A 17,668-nucleotide genomic window follows, 5' to 3' on the forward strand; every position below is an offset into this window, starting at 1 on the left:
GTACAGCAAACCTCATTTCCATTTTTCACATGAATATATGCTGTTTTCTTAAACCAAGGCCCAAGTATATAGCCTGGGGCTCACCTTAACAGTGTCTGGTGTGAACTTAGTCTAGGAGCCCTAAACGTATCTACATGCACAGGTATACAGACAGTGGCGTGCACAGTTTTTGAAGGGCAGGGGCGAAAAGGAAAGAAATTGCACATATAGCGCGTATTTGCCCGTCACACTTGCGTTGGGGCTCCTAGAGGGCACTTTTGCACACGTTTTGGCTCCAAAATAACACTTTAGCACACGTGTTGGCTCCCAAGAGGACTCTTTAGCACGCATTTGGCTCCCCTGAGGACTCTTTAGCACGCATTTTGGCTGCCATGAGGGCACTTTAGCATGCATTTTGGCTCCCAAAAGGACACTTTAGCACGCATTTGGCTCCCCTGAGGGCACTTTAGCATGCATTTTGGCTCCCAAAAGGACACTTTAGCATGCGTTTTGGCTCCTATAGGGCACTTTAGCACACGTTTTGGCTCCTAGAGAGAACTTTTGCACACATTTTGGCTCCCATGAGGGCACTTAAGCACGTGTTGTGGCTGCCATGAGGGTACTTTAGCACGCGTTTTGGCCCCCAGGGGGCACCGATTGGGCCCCCCGTGCACGCCAGTGTATACAGATACAACCCATTATATCTCACCTTTCAACTTTTAAATGGAAAATCCTTCCCTGAAATTGTATTCATATAATTATACAGCTATAAAATAAGAAGTTTATATATTATTCAGTTAAAAACAATTATATGTTATCAAATATTTTTTGCGATTTATGTAGTATTTTTTGTGTTATATAATTGAATAGAAAAAAAATGATGAGCATGTTCTCTATTAAACAGAAAAGAGAGGAAAAATACACCCACACAAGCATCTGTATGTATATCTGCATGTACACAGCATATAGGGCACATACCTCCGTACAAATGTATTTATACACCTGCTAATACATATCTCCTACACAAATAATTACTGTGCTGCTTTCCATGGACTCTTCCTTTCAATAAATTATATAATATGTGACTTTTATGTCTAGATGAATGGCAGTGACATGACTTCAGTAATCGTGCACATCTCCAGCACAGGCAGTAAAAACAGAACAGCACATTTCAGTTTCACGGCTGTAAGAATGGCTTTTAATATCTCAAACTAATTTCCATGCGCCAATGGAGCCTGCCACTAATGAAGTGTCAATGGACCAACTCCATAAAAGTGACACATGCTCTGATTTGTAGCCGGAGACAGTTGTGTATGTTAGTAAATATTGATTTTACTGTCCAGAATCACTGGGATAGCACAATGTAAATTATGTTTAAAGTGGGGGTTTCATTTAACTGATACAAATAACCACTGGCCACTGCCAAGCATACATGTTAGATATACAACTATGCAGTAATGTGCTCTGTTGTAATACATTTATGTCTTTCCAGCCACTCACATTCATATTCTTGGATATATTAAATGTCTAATTTTTAGCAGGAATATCATTATGTGATTTCATGAGATTAAATCACAGTCCAACTCGATAAGGAGCAAAAAATATTGGCTGAAAAACTTTCTTTTCTCCAAATGCTCCGTGTGGTAGCACCACTCTCTCGGGGAGAATAAAATAAAACCAATATTATAAATTTTGTATGTTTAATATGGTTTCATTCTGGGTTGGGTTTTTTTCAGGGCAGGGTTAGGCAGTACAGTTAATTGCCATATTAGGTTCAGTTTCCTCATACTTCAGTTTTTAATTATTGAGTGTAATAGTCTATTTTGTATTTTAAGTCACGGTTCTTCCCTTCAAGTGAGAAACTATGTCAAGCAACATCTATCAGATTTTATCATTTTAGAACCAGACGAACTGGATTTCTGTTTAAAATCACTCCCAAGAAACAAAAAGATAATAACTTTTACATATAAAAACCACAGAAATTGATATCTCCTTCCACCGACGCCATCAGACAAGCATGGGAAAAGAAACTAGGTGAGGAGGTTTCAGAAGAAGTGTCTGTTAGCTCTGACACGGTTGTTCTTAATCTTTAATTAATTAGTTTAATAATTCTTAGTAGTTCTTGTCAATAATTCTTTAGTTAAGTTGCTGTTGCACTACTGTTTTATACTGTTCTATTTAAAAGTACATTTAAATATAAATGGCTTCCATTTGCTGAATTCATTCATTGTTTTTTAACACACTGGTATCAATATCTGTGCTCGGTATCAGCCGATACCCACAGCCCGAGAATCGGAATTGGTATTGGGAGGGAAAACTGGTATCAGATCAGCTCTACCCAGATTTCAAGCTGATCCTTACATCAAAGTGTTTTGGGGTTTTTTTGCTGTTAATGTACACTTTGTTATTTGATAATAAATAATATTGAGTACATTTATCTCTCATCTCATCTCATCTTCAACCGCTTATCAGGGGTTGGGTCGCGGGGGCAGCAGCTTTAGCAGGGGACCCCAAACTTCCCTTTCCCGGGCCACATTAACCAGCTCTAACTGGGGGATCCCGAGGCATTCCCAGGCCAGTGTGGAGATCTAATCTCTCCACCTAGTCCTGAGTCTTTCCCGAGGCCTCCTCCCAGCTGGACGTGCCTGGAACACCTCCCTAGGGAGGCGCCCAGGGGGCATCCTTACTAGATGCTCTCTTTTCGTCACAACTGTGCGGTAGAGCGACTGCAACACCGCCCCTGCTGCTCCGATTCTCCGGCCAAACTCACGCTCCATCGTCCCCTCACTCGTGAACATGATCCCGAGGTACTTGAACTCCTTCACTTGGGGTAAGGACTCATCCCCTACCTGGAGTAAGCAAGGTAGCCTTTGCCTTCACTCACAAGTATACAGTTCATTCATTCAACAGTAGGATCGGATCAGTATCGGATATCGGACGATACACTCAGTCCAGGTATCGGTATCGGATTGGATTGGGAAAAAAATGAATCATGCATCTCTAGCTATAATACTGGAAGAAAAACTTTGTCTCCTGTTATTGAGTCAACTCAGACTTTACCCATCTCATACCCAGAGGCGGATTAATGTCCAGCCGTGCAGGAGCCCCGGATTGGCAAGAATATTTAATAATATTTAATTTGAATTTACCTCACTGGGGGAAAAAAAAATTGCTTCCTATTGGGGCCCTTAGAAACATAAAAAAAAAAAATAAAGTCACTGATTGGATAGAAATGGGACACATGTACTCCATCAGCTGCCATCACGTGGCCGGGTTCATAAAAAGTCAGTTGTGTTGTCAAATGATGCGTCACTCACTGTCACTAGACAGTAGAGCTGCAAAATGTCAGAAAGTAAATGTGATAGCGGAGCACGAAAAAGAAAAGCCCAACGACTGAAAGAGTACCGGGACCAAGATCTACTAAAGACAATTCCTAATTTGACAGGATTTTTCAAGGTTGCGGACTCTTTTTCTGCTCTAGCTGGGAGTTTTTTTCTGATAAAGCTGATTAATAATGTGGGGGGCCCAAACAAACAGTAGCCTAGGGCCCCAGACCGCCTTAATCCGCCACTGCTCATACCATTAAATGACTCTGAACAGAACCAAGTCTGGCATAGGTCAGCTGTACATGTACGCACCTAAACCCCTTTCCTCCCATTTGTGCCTTAATTATTTTGTTTTTGTCTCTCTCTTTGTTTATGTATTTACTTTATGTATCATTTTCCCTTTTATGTGCACCCAGGATTTCAGTTGGCAATTTGGTTATTAAAAAAAAGAAAGAAGAAGCAAATGTAATGCATCGCTATTTCGACAGGTTTTCAATAAAATATATGTGAAACACCAAAGTCACGTCTCAGTGTTGTTAAATAGTTTAATGCTCGGAGGATTTCAATAATTTAGAACAGGCGAAAGTGTGGTTACCTAATGTGTCTGGTCCCTCCCACTCCCCAGCGGATCATGAATGCAGGAAGCTACAGAGCCGGCTCCGGTGAGGCTATATCCTTCATTTTTTACGCAAGGAAACGATAAACGACTGTATTCGAGGTTGTGTTTTAGAGGCTGCGACATTAGCGGACTGTGAGTGAGCAGAAACAGGTAAAAACCCGTGTAGTTTCCCTGTTTTGGTGTAGGAACAGTTAGCGCCTTTTTGGCTAACGTTCATTTTCAGGTGACGTTAGCTTGCCGTAAGTTCACCGAACGTCGACGGGCTCTGGTTGTCAAGGCAACGGACATTATCGCCGTTTACACCACGAGAATTTAAAAATATTAAAAATTACAGTAACGTTACCTTACAGCTCTGAGGATTGTCATTGAAACAATCCGGATGTAAAAGCTGTACGCTCATTGGACGGAGGAGCCACGCTGAACTTCCCTATTGGACAGAGATCCCCGAGCTTTTTGTTTACTACTACAAAACACCCTATTCCGTTTCCTGCCCTCACTCGCACTTTATATCTTTTATCCAGATTTTGTCTAGAACAATGGTTCTCAAACTTTGTACACCACGTACCTCTCTCAAGTACCACCAATTTTAAAATACAGTAGCACTATTCAGCTACGGACAGGAAGGTTTATTCCTAATCAGAAGATTATTTATTGTTGTCTGTATTAAGGGGTAGCATCAACTCTGACATGTCAGTGTTTTCAAACCACTCATTTTACCTCTGCTTACTATCCTGCCATCACAGTTTAGCCCTTGAGCAAACAAAAACATTACAGGAAATAGTAAACTTATTTTAAATTACATTTCAGATCTTAAAAGTTCAAGTATTTTTAGTATTATATTAATTTAGCAATTAATGATTCCTTCGCGTACCACCACAGAGAGCTTGAGTACCACCGGTGGTACAAGTAGCACAGTTTGAGAACCAGTGGTTGAGAACACTAAATTTAAGTTTAGCATTTCCTGTCATATTTTTCATAGCCACGTTCATGAGTTATGAGCCAAACTGTGATGGCAAGAGAATAAGCAGAGGTAAAATGAAAACACTGACATGTCAGTTAAAAAGGGTCTGATGTTATTTTTTCCGCAATCAGTGCCGAATTCCACGGCAAATAGGCAAATATGTATACCCTAACTCTACCCTCTGACCCAAAACAACAAAATACTGAATTAAATCAGTGGAGGCATAGGCTTATGCATCCGGGGAACATAGGGATGAACCTGTTCTAATGCTACCCCTTCCTACAGCGTGGCCATCAGAATCAGAAAACCTTTAATGTCCTGCAGACGGGGAAATTCTTTTGTCACAGCAGCAACAGAATATGACAAAATAAGATAAAAAATAGCAAAAATAAGCAATAAAGTTAAATTTAAAAAAAGTGAAGAAATGGAAATAGACATATATACATATTCACATGATATAGTGCAGTTGTTCTTGTTTTGTTTGTTTGTAATAATGTAATATGGAGTGAACAAATATGATTAAATATGTCCAAATAGTGCAAAAAACAGAAGTGCAGATAGTATAGGCATATTGCACAATGTAGGGTACAGGGTACGCCATGGCTAAAGACAGTCAATAATAAATAATCTTCCGATTAGGAATAAACCTTCCTGTCCGTAGCTGAATAGTGTCGGCCTACACTACTGTATTTTAATATTGGACTTAGTGGTGGTACTTGAGAGAGACTGATATTTTCTGAGGTGGTGGACATGGAAAAAGTTTAAGAGGCACTGGTCTAGAACAAAGATCTTCAACAGGGGGTCCAGGACCACCAGGGAGTCCTCAGTTACATTAACAAGAATGCCACGTATTATTAGAAAGAATACATTTGTGACAAAATAAATAAATACATTTAAAAAGCCTTGCTGATAGGCTTACTGGGTTATAGGAGAGGTAGCCCTGCACAGATAAAATTAAGCTGAGGGATTCAATGTGCCCTCCAAGTGTATGTTTAACATTAACATATGATGAATATGTTAATAATGATCATTGTAATATCATAGTATTGCATGCAACATAAAAGCTGTATAGACTTTAGGCAGCCCTAGCTGTTTGGCCCAATTTAATATGCAACTTAATTTAATATGATATTTGTAATAGGGGGCTTCATCTCTCTTTCAGCTAAGCGGTCCTTGGCCTAGAATATGTTGAAGACCCCTGGTCTAGAAGATCCATGGTCGGATTAACCTGTTGGGGGAGGGCAGACTAGGTTTGGGAATCACAGAGTAACTCACGATACTATCACGATACTAGCACGATACGTTGCCCATGATAACGGTGGTGTCACGGTACAGTGATTTTGGGATACTTGATACATTACCAGGCAATCATCTAAGATAGAATCAGTATCTCTTTAATAGGTAACTTTCTATAAGACATAAGTTTTTTTCATATTTGCAGAAACTGTCACTATATCCTGTATATCCTCTATCCGACGCAATGAGACAGACGATCTGTGAAAAAGTAATGTAGCTCTACCTCTACATTCTGCTCCCTGTCTGCTTCCAGAGCCCTCTCTGTGTGCTGCTAATGGCACCTGCTAGTTTCCACCGCGCCAAACCTAGACAACCAAACAGAGCCGAGGACTCTCTGCTGCAGTGTCAATGACTGTTCACGAAATCCGAAATCCGAAACTAGGCAGCACTAATCAAATTGGAATCATGTTATTTTTTTTGCTGTATTGCCTTTTCTTGCATAAAGTGTGTTCAGAAACTTATTTTAGTGTAATGTTTAGCTGTAAAATGAGAAAGTTTGTGACCAAGTTGAGCCAAAACCAAGCCCCGCCTACAGCTGACCTACAGGACAAAATCAAAATATGTTTCTGAAAACACTTGTTATACATAGGCAACACAGTAACATAATCTTGATTCATATTTTATCAGTTCTGCCTACTTTGGCAGTTTGTTCGGAGTTCATGTGTCAGCGACTCCTCGGCTCTGATTGACTGTTTTCCTTCAGGCACGGTGGAATCTTGCGAATGCCATTAGTGCATAAGTGCACTAGGAGTGGCAGAGGTACATTTTTTTCTCTCTAGTACTGTCAGGATAAAGTGACAGTTTCCGCAAATATGGAAAGATATTGAATACATATTTGAAATAGAAAGGTTCCAACTTTAGCTTTAATAAGAGAATAAAAAAACCCTTAAGAGGCAAACTGTATTTATTAACTGCATTGTGGTGTCGGTTTCACAGAGTGGAAACATGTCAATGTGTGCCATCATTCCAGTGCAAAATGACTTATATATGAGATATGTCATCTACAGAAAACTAATATATGAATACAAAAAACACATCTTTCTTCAATAAATATATCTCTTTGGCAGCAGTGTATCAATAATGTATCGCAAGAGGAAGAAATACGATATACTGCTGTATCGATATTTTGCCCCACTGTGGCTGTTGCCCCTCCACCTCCTGCCCTCTGTGTATTCACCCTGTCGCCTCACAGTTTTCATTAAGTGCAGTGCACACCACAAACTATAGAGCTGCAAGTCAGGATTAGTCAGATAGTCGTTAGCTTTACCTTGTCTAAACATAGTTGCAAACTGATTTACTTTGGGATTTAGACTTAAATGATGTCAACTTAGGCTCTATTCTTATGTTGTTCATTTTTCATTGTTTTCTGTTGATTTATGGATCACACGATTCATTGACAAACTAATCAGTAGCGTGATGGCAATGGATTGTGAAAGTAATCTTTAGTTGCAGCCATAGTAAACTATACTGTACCTAACTCCAGGTTCATTCTTACCTAACTGCTAGTTCAGGGCTGCGTGATAGGGCCAAAATCTTCTATCCTGATATAGGTGATTTCAGATAGATAATGATATCAATCATGATATAACATTTTTTCTGGTAATTCAATAAATACATAGTCTATATATGAAATAACTAGATGGTAAAATATATTGTTGTATAGTCCTGTGTGAATTAAATACGTGACAAATACAAAGCGCTGAATATTTTCTCATTTTATTAAGAACTTTAGTGAGAAATGAACAACTTTTTTTATGGGAGAAGTCCGTCAACAAAGATTAGACCCCAAACAAGTTTTTGCTTCTCTCCATGGTTTTATTTCTCAAAGCATTTTCTGCAGAAAAGGACTCCACGCACACAAACACAGGCTGCTGGAGAGACAGAACCAGAGCTGAGGGCAGTTCTCATTTTATACATAACATGAACACACGAGATACAAGATAAGGCAGTATCATTAGTCACATTTATATCATAAACTTCGTCATACTTGTATCACATGATAAAGGGAAGTATCTCACAAGATATACAGGGCTGAACATTGCATGCCCAGATAGAGAACTTCTTCATCACGAGGAGATAAAGAATGTGTTATGTCCAGTGTTTTAAAACCCAAAACATGTAAATTGTAATTTCCGTCACAGGTTCCAAATGAAATTATAGGAAAAAACAAAAAAAAAGGAATATTTTCAGACAGCAATACAGAGTAATCAGATTAAGACAATAGTAGAATTAGCAGACTAAGTGGTGTAGGCATGCAGGAGTTGAACAATAGAGCTGGATGATCAAAGACAATCCTGCACACTGCTGTTGAAAAGCACTGCTCAAAATTTATTTTAACCAGCATTTGGGTTCCGAGTATATCTTTACACATTATACGCCGCTATTATTCTGCAGAAACAACCCAGCCAAGAGCTGAATGTGTGCACTATTGTATTCTGGGGTAATGGAGCTAAAAGGTGGGAAAAGCTTGTGACTGGAAGGTTGCCAGTTGGAGTCTTGTTTGTCAAGCGCATTGAACTGAGTGGTAATGTAAAATGTAATGTAAAAACAAAACCACAAGGCCTGAACTTTCCTCTCGGGTTCTGTTACACATATTCTTCCTTGGATAATTCTGTCATTCCTATGAATCTCCAACTCATTTGCCACCACTCCCTCGTCCCTCCACTCTTTCTCTCTTTTCACTCTCTCAGGCGTGGGCTTGAGGATGTGGCTTCTGTGGGTCCTGCTGCTGTCGCTGCTCTCTGCAGTATCCGGGGGTGCAGACTCCAAGGCTGTCACCACCACCCTCACAACCAAATGGGCAGATACCCCTCTGCTGCTGGAGGCGAGGTACGACACTGCACTGCTCAGCAGTAGCAGCCATTTCCCCGCATTACATCTGACATTACATTTCGGAAGCAGATAATAGATAAATCAATGTCCTGAGGGCTTGTAGGGTCATTACTGAGGCTGTCCTCTAAGTGATTTTAAACTTATGTCTCACTGGTGTGTCCTTGAGCAAGATGCTGAATACTTAAAAGCTTGAGATGCAGTACTGTGGGCTGGATCTGACCCTGTGCTCTGACTTTAAGGAGCAAAATAAAACATTTTTATTGAGATTTTCATTATTGATCCAAATCTAGATGTTTGACAATTTATAATCTTAGTATGCACAAAGTGCGTCATACATAACTGCATGTCTTATGAACCTGCTACATTCATCTTCCTTTTCTTCCTCAGTGAGTTTCTGGCAGAGGAGAGCCAGGAGAAGTTCTGGGACTTTGTGGAGGCTAATCAGAACATAGAAGGAGAGCATGATGGTAAAGTAAAGCTGCTGCAGCCACTCTAGACCCGTTTTTACTTTTAGTCTCTGTGCTGGGAGCAGCTGAATTAATGATGTGTATGAGAGCCTCTTGGAAGCAATTGCAGTGTCAGTGTTTAGGCCAAACACTTATGCAAGCAATAACGTGATAAAACAGAGCTGCAAACCATTTTTGTTCTGCTCATTCGTGTCTCTTTGCCTGTGTTAAAACAGTGAGACCAAAACTGCGGCAGAGATAAAAAGCGTTAAATAGGGTGAGAGAAAACGTGTCAAGGAACACAATATTGACACATTACTTCTGTTTGTGCTTATTATCCCGATGCAGACACAGATCAGGCCTACTATGACCTGATTGTGAAGAAAGCCAGTGCCTTGCTCAGCTCTGTCCAGATGAACATGCTCAAGTTTGCCCTCTCCCTGAGAGCCTACTCTGCAACAGTATACTCCTTCCAACAGGTATGTGGAGGATGATTTAATGTTTGTGTTTGATGTCTTGGGCATGCATGTGAGTGTCATATTCTCTTCAATGTGTGAAAGATCCTGCTGTTCCTCTTTTTTTTTTTTAGATAGCGTCCAATGAACCCCCTCCCTCTGGCTGCTCAGCATTTTTCAGCGTCCATGGAGAAAAGACGTGTGATGAGGAAAGTTTAGCAGCGCTGCTGAAAACAGCACCAGAGAGGTAATTCAAGACGCACATACAGTTCAGACATGAGGGTGGTAAACCAGTAAAATAACGACTGCTCTTATAACTGACTTTGCTGTCTCTTTCAGGCCAAAGCCATACCTTTTCAAAGGCGATCACAGATACCCAGGGTCAAATCCAGATGCTCCGGTCGTCATTCTGTACGGCGAGTTTGGGACACCAGATTTCCAGAGGCTTCACCAAGTCATATCATCCAAAGTCCACGAAGGCCTGGCGACTTACGTGCTCCGTCATTACGTGGCTGTAGGTGTTTCTCACACTCTTATAACAACTTTAAATGGCGAATGCAGTTCACAGTACAATGTGACGCAACTGCAGTTAAAGCTAGCGGGTAGCAGAATATATAAATATATACATTAAACCATATCATTTTTGGATATTGTAACGCAATGAAACATTAAAAACATGGCTTACCTTCCACACAACATGCCTGCAGACTAAGGTTGCATTTGCACCTATTAACATGTGATCTGTATCTGGATAATGACAATCATTCCATGCATTTGCGTTTACACCTGGCAGTAATAAGCCTGCTCCTTCTACTCATTGTGCCCGCAGTCAGCAATGAAACAATTCGCCCTTTTTGGAAACATGTGATACAAGGTGCACTTAGCTTTTCTTGGTGTTTCTAAGTGTGTCGCATCAGACCTATCATTAAAATATGCATTGTCTGTGCGTGCAAGCAGCATTGCATTTATTTTTGGTTGAAGGAATAGTACTGAAGGATCACTGTAGCTTAGTGTGAGTTGAGGATGTTGGACTAAACAGTTAACAGCATGTGTTAAAGAGGAGGGGGAAAAAGAAGATGAGCCATACGTGGAGCCCTGTTAGTCAACATGAAGCAGGTCATTGATTAAAAAGCACTCGTGTTTTCAGTTTTCTTCATCTTAAAAAGAATGCAGTCTCATTTTGGGCTCCTCATTTTCACCATGAAGGAAATGTGCTTCTCTAATTAATCATGTGAGGTTAACGTTGGATTACTTCTTCCCTCACATGATACACAGGTTGTCTGTACTTGAGAGCTGTCAAAGTAACAAACAAGCACATGTTTGTGATGCAAGTAAGATTCTTTACAACAGACATGAAAATGAATACAATGAAATTAATAGTGTCTTTTATAACAGCAGAAGCCACTTGGGCAAACTAGAGTTTTGCTAGAGATGCACCGATCGATCATCCAGCGACTAGAATTTGACAGTTTTTTAAGCTTTACTCCACTGAAGAAAAGTTACAAAAAAGATTATGTAAGCTGTCAGTTATAGTTTTAAGAATGAAAGAAAATCGAATCTGTGATCCCTCCAGAATGCAAGCGAAAAGAAAGTCTATCTGTCCGGGTATGGAGTGGAGCTGGCAATCAAAAGCCAGGAGTATAAGGCAAAGGATGACACACAAGTTCAAGGTACACACACACACAGTATTGATACAGACATACCCACAATTGTGTAATCCTGGAGAAGTCCTCATTTGAATAACAAGTTAATTAATTGTGGTTTCAGGGGCGGAGGTGAATGCTACGATGATCGGAGAGAATGATCCAGTGGATGAGGTCCAGGGATTCCTTTTTGGCAAACTGAAGTGAGTGCCTCTGCGTCAGACCATGATAAAAACTCAAAGCTTGGATTAGCTCCAGGAACCGCACCATGCTCCCACCAGCCCTTTTCTTCCACTCAAAGTGCTGACTATAACTCTTTATGTCTGATAAACTCACCTGAAAATAAACAAATCAATACATGAATCCGACAGCTTACCCTCAATTAGCAATTAGGACTTTTAGCAGATGCACTTACTCACTCTGGCTGCTTTTTCTGTCGTCTTCTCACCAGGACCGTCTACCCAGAGCTAAAAGAGCAGTTAAAGGAGTTGAGGAAACATTTGGTGGAAAGCACCAATGAAATGGCACCTCTGAAAGTCTGGCAAATGCAAGGTGGGTCTTCTGCTTCCCTGTGTAACATGATTGGATATGTAAGTCCAAATACTCCTGTATGTGTTCTTGCCTATTGGTATTGCATCCGTTATCAGTTATATTGCCTCTTGACAGCAGAGCGAAACAAATATGAAAAACAGACAGAGCCAATGCTTTGACGGGTTAATGAAAATAAAAAGTGGCCATCTGAGCACCAAAGCTAAACACTTCCTCAGCTTACTGTTAACGCCTGCAGGCATCATTCCTGTCACATTTTGAGGGCATCGATTTTTCCGATCCTTTAAATACACCCTCAGGACTCGGACTGAGCTCTCCGGCCGTTAGTTTGATAGCCACAGTTGACAAAAGATAATTATCTAAAGCAGCAATCTCAGATATTTATCCCCTTCAAAATCGAATGAACTGATTCTTGACCCTGTTGTTACAATTACATTTTCAGTGTTCTTGGGGAACATTTTTACAGATTCCTCGCTGAAACCTCAAATGTTGTTTAAACCCGCAGAACTTAATTTGAATAAAAGCTCCTCTTTGACGAACTATTTTAATTATTACTGCTTAATAATCCAATACTCATAATTGTAAATACAACACATCAGCATGAGTACTTTTATATCAAGTATTTGAAAACTATTTTGCTGATAATACTTCTTTATTATTACTTGAGTAAGGTATAAAATGCAAGACTGAGTGTATTGATTTTTGCAAGGCTGTGTTTTATTGATTATGAAATCGACTTCTCATTTGTGAGAGAAATAATGTGTTCTTTCCTCTTTCAGGAGCTACATTGTCTCACTTTAAGTATGTGCAATGTGTATTCGATGATGCACAGCATTTATTTATAGATATTAGCGATACTGTATTTCGTTATGGTCATGCCAGTAAGTAATAACTTAATTTATAGCAAAAACTAAAGTTTACAACGTGCTTTGACGGATGAAGCAAAGGCAAAACCATACACATCTACATATTTACACGACAACAAAGAAAGAAAAACGACAGGACCCTTTTAACGAACATTAACAAAAATGAGTATTATATAATATATATAATATAAAAATAAAGTAAAAAGACTTAAAATAAATAAAAAGACATGATGACATAAACGAAAGTCTATAAAAGCTATTTGAATAATTTATCCAGTGTAAACCTTACACAGTTTCAATTAAGAGCTGCAGCGATCTTATGCAGAATGTATCTTTCATACTGTCAGACTAACTAATAACTGCATTTTAACGTCCTTAAAATTTATTTTTGGAAAAGGCTAACTCATTAAAAGGATCAAAAACATGGTCCTGCTGGTTTAGAAGGAAACATAAAGGCACAATTTAGCTTTAGTTTTCTGCTAATTTAAGAGTTATAAATTAAACTCTGAATTGCAGGACTTTTCTGTGCGTGTTAAGCTCGGATTTCTCTTTGTTTGCACTCATCATTAATTAATAACCAGAAATGAATATTGGCTTCTGTTGCCTTAACATGAGATCATATCAGTGAATCAAACTGGCAGTGGAAAATGTATCTGTGTCGTTCTGTAATCAGTGGCTGCGGTCGATCAGCGTCCTCCTGATACATTTGAGCATTAACATCGTAAAGGCATGAGAGCACTGTCTGCTGCAGTAATAATAATAAAAACATTATTGATTAGTGCTACATCATTTATTCAATTACGTTTTTGAACACCCTCTCACAGATGTAATTGTTTGTGTTTTGAATGGTGTTTTTATCTCATGCAACGTCCTGGTTTACATTTGTTTTGCATGCAAATGTCTATGGCAGGATGGGAGACTGCTTTGATTGTGGTGAATAAAGGATATGAGGGGATGAGGGAGAAAGAGAGTGTGTGCGAGTTCGACTGTTAGACATGTCATGTCTGTCTTTATCTTCTAACCCCACTGGGGCTCATTAGCTCTGCCTGTTTACAAAGATAGGGAGACCTCAGGGACTAATAATCACACAGACTACAACACCATTATAGCCATCCTCACTGCACTGAAAGAGTCCTCGCTGCACTCATTTTTATTATTGTTGCTTTTTGCCACTATTCATAAACCCTTTGTACAACATAAACAAATGCACACAGAGAATGAACACCCCAGATTCTTTGATGATCTAGTTTACTTCTAAAATTATACGTATGTCCATATATTCTAGTCCATATTCTCAATCTTGACTTAAAGGGTAATTCCAGCGCAAAATCATCCCATGGTCTTTTACAGCAATAACATACATCAAATATTTTTTTCCATGTGTGAACTAGTAACGCAAATATCCGGTAGAGTCGCTAACAGTTGCTAACAGATGAACGTGGCTAACACTGATTAGCTCGGGGCAGTACGGTGAAGGCATTAAAACAGCTTTTTTAACCATTAATACTGCTCAAAATAACCCCAAACCTCTGCAGTAGCATGATAAGAGTCCTTGCACATAAAACAAAGCACCAATGGGCTCCTTCCTTTTGGATTGCATTTGGTGATCGACTTGAATGGACTTTACTATGAGAGGAGCTGGTACCAGGGCCAGCTTTTAATAAACTCTGGGTTTGCTAAGTACGTTGTTGTATCTTCCATTTATGTGTAGAGACTCTTCTCATGCTAATGCAGAGGTTTGGCGTTATTTTGAGCAATATTAGTGGTTGAAAAAGCTGTTAAAATGCCTTCCCAGTTCACCATGAGGTTGACATTCATTGTGTCTCAAACAGCCATTAGATGGATTGTAGTTTGGTTTAGTACAGATAGACAGGTTCCCCTCAGGATGAATTGTAATAAACTTTATGCTTCAGAAACTAGCACTCTTTGTGAGTTTAGAATACAGATGATTGCTCATACAGCTTCTATTTAATTTAAACTTTCTCTCTTTCTGTGTTTCTCTTTCTCTGTACCCTCTTCTGTGTGTGTGCACTCCTCTCTGCTGTTGTCCACTCATCTCATTCCCATTGTTTTGCCCTCCTTGCTACCTACCTGTACACCCACCTTTTCTTTTATAGATCTGAGTTTCCAGACAGCAGCTCGCATTCTTGCTGCTCCCGCAGTTGATGCCCTCACCGTTATGAAAGACCTCAGTCAGAACTTCCCCACCAAAGCCAGGTAAAGAAGAAACACACACTCACAAACAGTAGCTACAGTAAGAAGTTTTGGTTTTACACAGACATAAATAAGTCTGCAGGTTCACATTTCAGTCTGTCCTCCACAGGTCCATCACTAAAACAGTGGTCAACTCTGAGATCCGCAAAGAGATCGGCGAGAACCAAAAGGTATGTTGGTTTGTCGAGTTATCTATTTTTCGTCTACGTATTTTATAATACAATGAAAACAGACTCTCATAATGGGATGAGCCTGGCTTTATTCCATATTTTTCTTATATCAATAAATTCCATGAAAAGATAAAAACCAAATTATTATTACCTAAACAGCGGAAGTTTTTATCAGACATCATTCAAACAGAGATTTAAACGTAGATTGTGTATTTTCTGGGAACTTATTTTCATCTGTTGTGTGTAGTGCGTGCGTGCGTGCGTGTGTGTGTGTGCGTGCGTGCGTGCGTGCTCTACCTCAGGCTTGCAAACTTTTGGCTAATTGGTTTGAGTACAGCAACCATAGTAACCCCCAGAGCTGACTTGCACACGTTTTCAAAGAATGTTTCTTAAACACAAATAATATCGGCATATCGCACACATCTTACTCAGAAAATGTTATTTTTGGAATAAGGCCTAATAAGGAATATCCAAACACAATATGCTTTTGCTATTACCTGTATCAAATATGTAACATTTTTATATCTGTTATAATAATGGAATATTATCATGCATGTAAAGGGGGTCAATGAAAACTTTAAAAAACAACCTGATTTGCACGGCTGCATGTAGACGTTTTCAACAGCTTATTGTCTTATTATAAGGTAAAAAAACAAAAAAGTTAATATTTTTTGCATTTAAAGATAGTCACGGTAGCTCATTGTTTTTAATAGTTTTTAATAGACAACACGACACTTGTTAATAGGATCAATACATTGTTGTTTTTGGCCTTTTGTGGAATTTGTTGACAGTGTCACAAATCTAGATAAAATGGGTCAAAAATTGAATTAGCCTTTTTTTGCTGATTTTCTATGAATTTGTTTAAAAATGGCACTGCGTTTCAATAGAAACCTGGCTAGTTACTCGACATCTTGGTCCTCTGTATTCCTCTGTCTTGTCTTAATCCAGCTGCATGCCGGTACTTTCTCCTTCCTGCTGACTGTATTGTCCAGTGGTCAGGGATAATTAAGGTTTAGCTGTTTACCAATCGAATCCAATAAAGGAGAAAAATAAAGAAGACCTCAGATAGTATTATTGCATACATCCACAACCACAACCACTCTACCTCGTAGCCTTCTTTGGGGAAATATCTCAAAATGAGAGCTGCCCTTCCTGTTTTTCTTTTTGTTTCTCACCTTTTTATTATGTGATAAACTGTGAACAACATTTGAGCTAAGAAGCATTCAGTTTTTCTGACAATGTGTTTGGCTTTACCCTGCTAATGGGATAGATAATCACTCCTTTTTCTTGTCAAATATTTGTTCACTCCTCCCTCCCCGCCTCCTCAAGCTGTGCTCACATTATCTTTAAGCGCGCCGACAGGAGTCTGGGTTGGTGGTGGGGGTGAGCAGCAAACGTCCTAATTACTGAATCAGGGATTCATTCGGCAGGCGCGCTGAGTCCTGCAGCGAGAAACGATTATTGATTGAAGTAGTTTGGACACATGCACTTGCATACAGACATTTGTCTCCCTCTCTCTCTCTCTCTCTCTCTCTCTCTCTCTCTCACACACACACACACACACACACACACACACACACACACACACACACACACACACACACACACACACACACACACACACACAGAAGCACTGTTTAAGTGGGATGCACAATATTTGTATTAATCATGTCTTGTTGTAATTGCAGTGTCTGTAGTATGATTAATTTGACATCTTTGACTTTCCGTAATGAGATTTGACGGCTCCAGAACGTCTTTGAGCTTTCCCTTCGCATGTGCAGACACACAAACACTCAAGCTCTCACGATCGTGCACAGACCATTTCTCTAATAATTAGATTTGTTTAGTGTGGGCTTTGATTGCTCTAAACAGACTGACTTTAAACAGAGCTGTCAGAGCTTGTTTGGAGGTATAGGCGTTCCTTACAGTTACAGCTTTGTGTTGCCTCAAGTTCTACACTATAATTAACTGTGCGATGGCCAGCTTTGACGTTTCCTGCTACATAGCGCAGTGATCTGCTCAGTTGAAGTTGAATGGGGAGTTTTCAGGGTTTGATGTGAACAGGATGTTTAGTCATGTTGATGTTTCTGCCTGTGTAGTTTTTCAAAGGAACTCTGGGCCTGCAGCCGGGGGATTCAGCCCTGTTCATCAACGGGCTGCATATAGATCTGGACACACAAGACATCTTCAGGTACACACACACACACACACACACACACACACATATATATATATATATTTAATATACAGTATATTATCATTAAGTTTATCATACATCTCCTTTGATCTGTTTCAAACTTATTTGTATTTCA

At 39.6% G+C, this 17,668-nt stretch overlaps 1 protein-coding gene across 2 annotated transcripts in view; it reads left to right on the forward strand.

Moving 5' to 3' along the window:
• The first annotated feature begins 3,933 nt into the window (after positions 1–3,933).
• The window catches only part of uggt1 (UDP-glucose glycoprotein glucosyltransferase 1), a 32,063-nt gene continuing 18,328 nt past the window's right edge, over positions 3,934–17,668 (forward strand). Inside the window, exons 1-12 of one of the 2 annotated variants that reach the window (XM_083924982.1) lie at positions 3,934–3,967; positions 8,872–9,010; positions 9,401–9,480; positions 9,808–9,938; positions 10,049–10,161; positions 10,254–10,428; positions 11,488–11,584; positions 11,682–11,760; positions 12,009–12,109; positions 15,090–15,189; positions 15,296–15,356; positions 17,456–17,547. In XM_083924982.1, coding sequence (XP_083781108.1) covers positions 3,937–3,967; positions 8,872–9,010; positions 9,401–9,480; positions 9,808–9,938; positions 10,049–10,161; positions 10,254–10,428; positions 11,488–11,584; positions 11,682–11,760; positions 12,009–12,109; positions 15,090–15,189; positions 15,296–15,356; positions 17,456–17,547 — 1,199 coding nt within the window. In that variant the 5' untranslated portion in view covers positions 3,934–3,936. The other variant, XM_083924983.1, reaches the window with a different exon arrangement.

The sequence above is a fragment of the Echiichthys vipera genome, assembly GCF_963691815.1.
Source record: "Echiichthys vipera genome assembly, chromosome: 12".
In the NCBI taxonomy this organism is placed as follows: Eukaryota; Metazoa; Chordata; class Actinopteri; order Perciformes; family Trachinidae; genus Echiichthys; species Echiichthys vipera.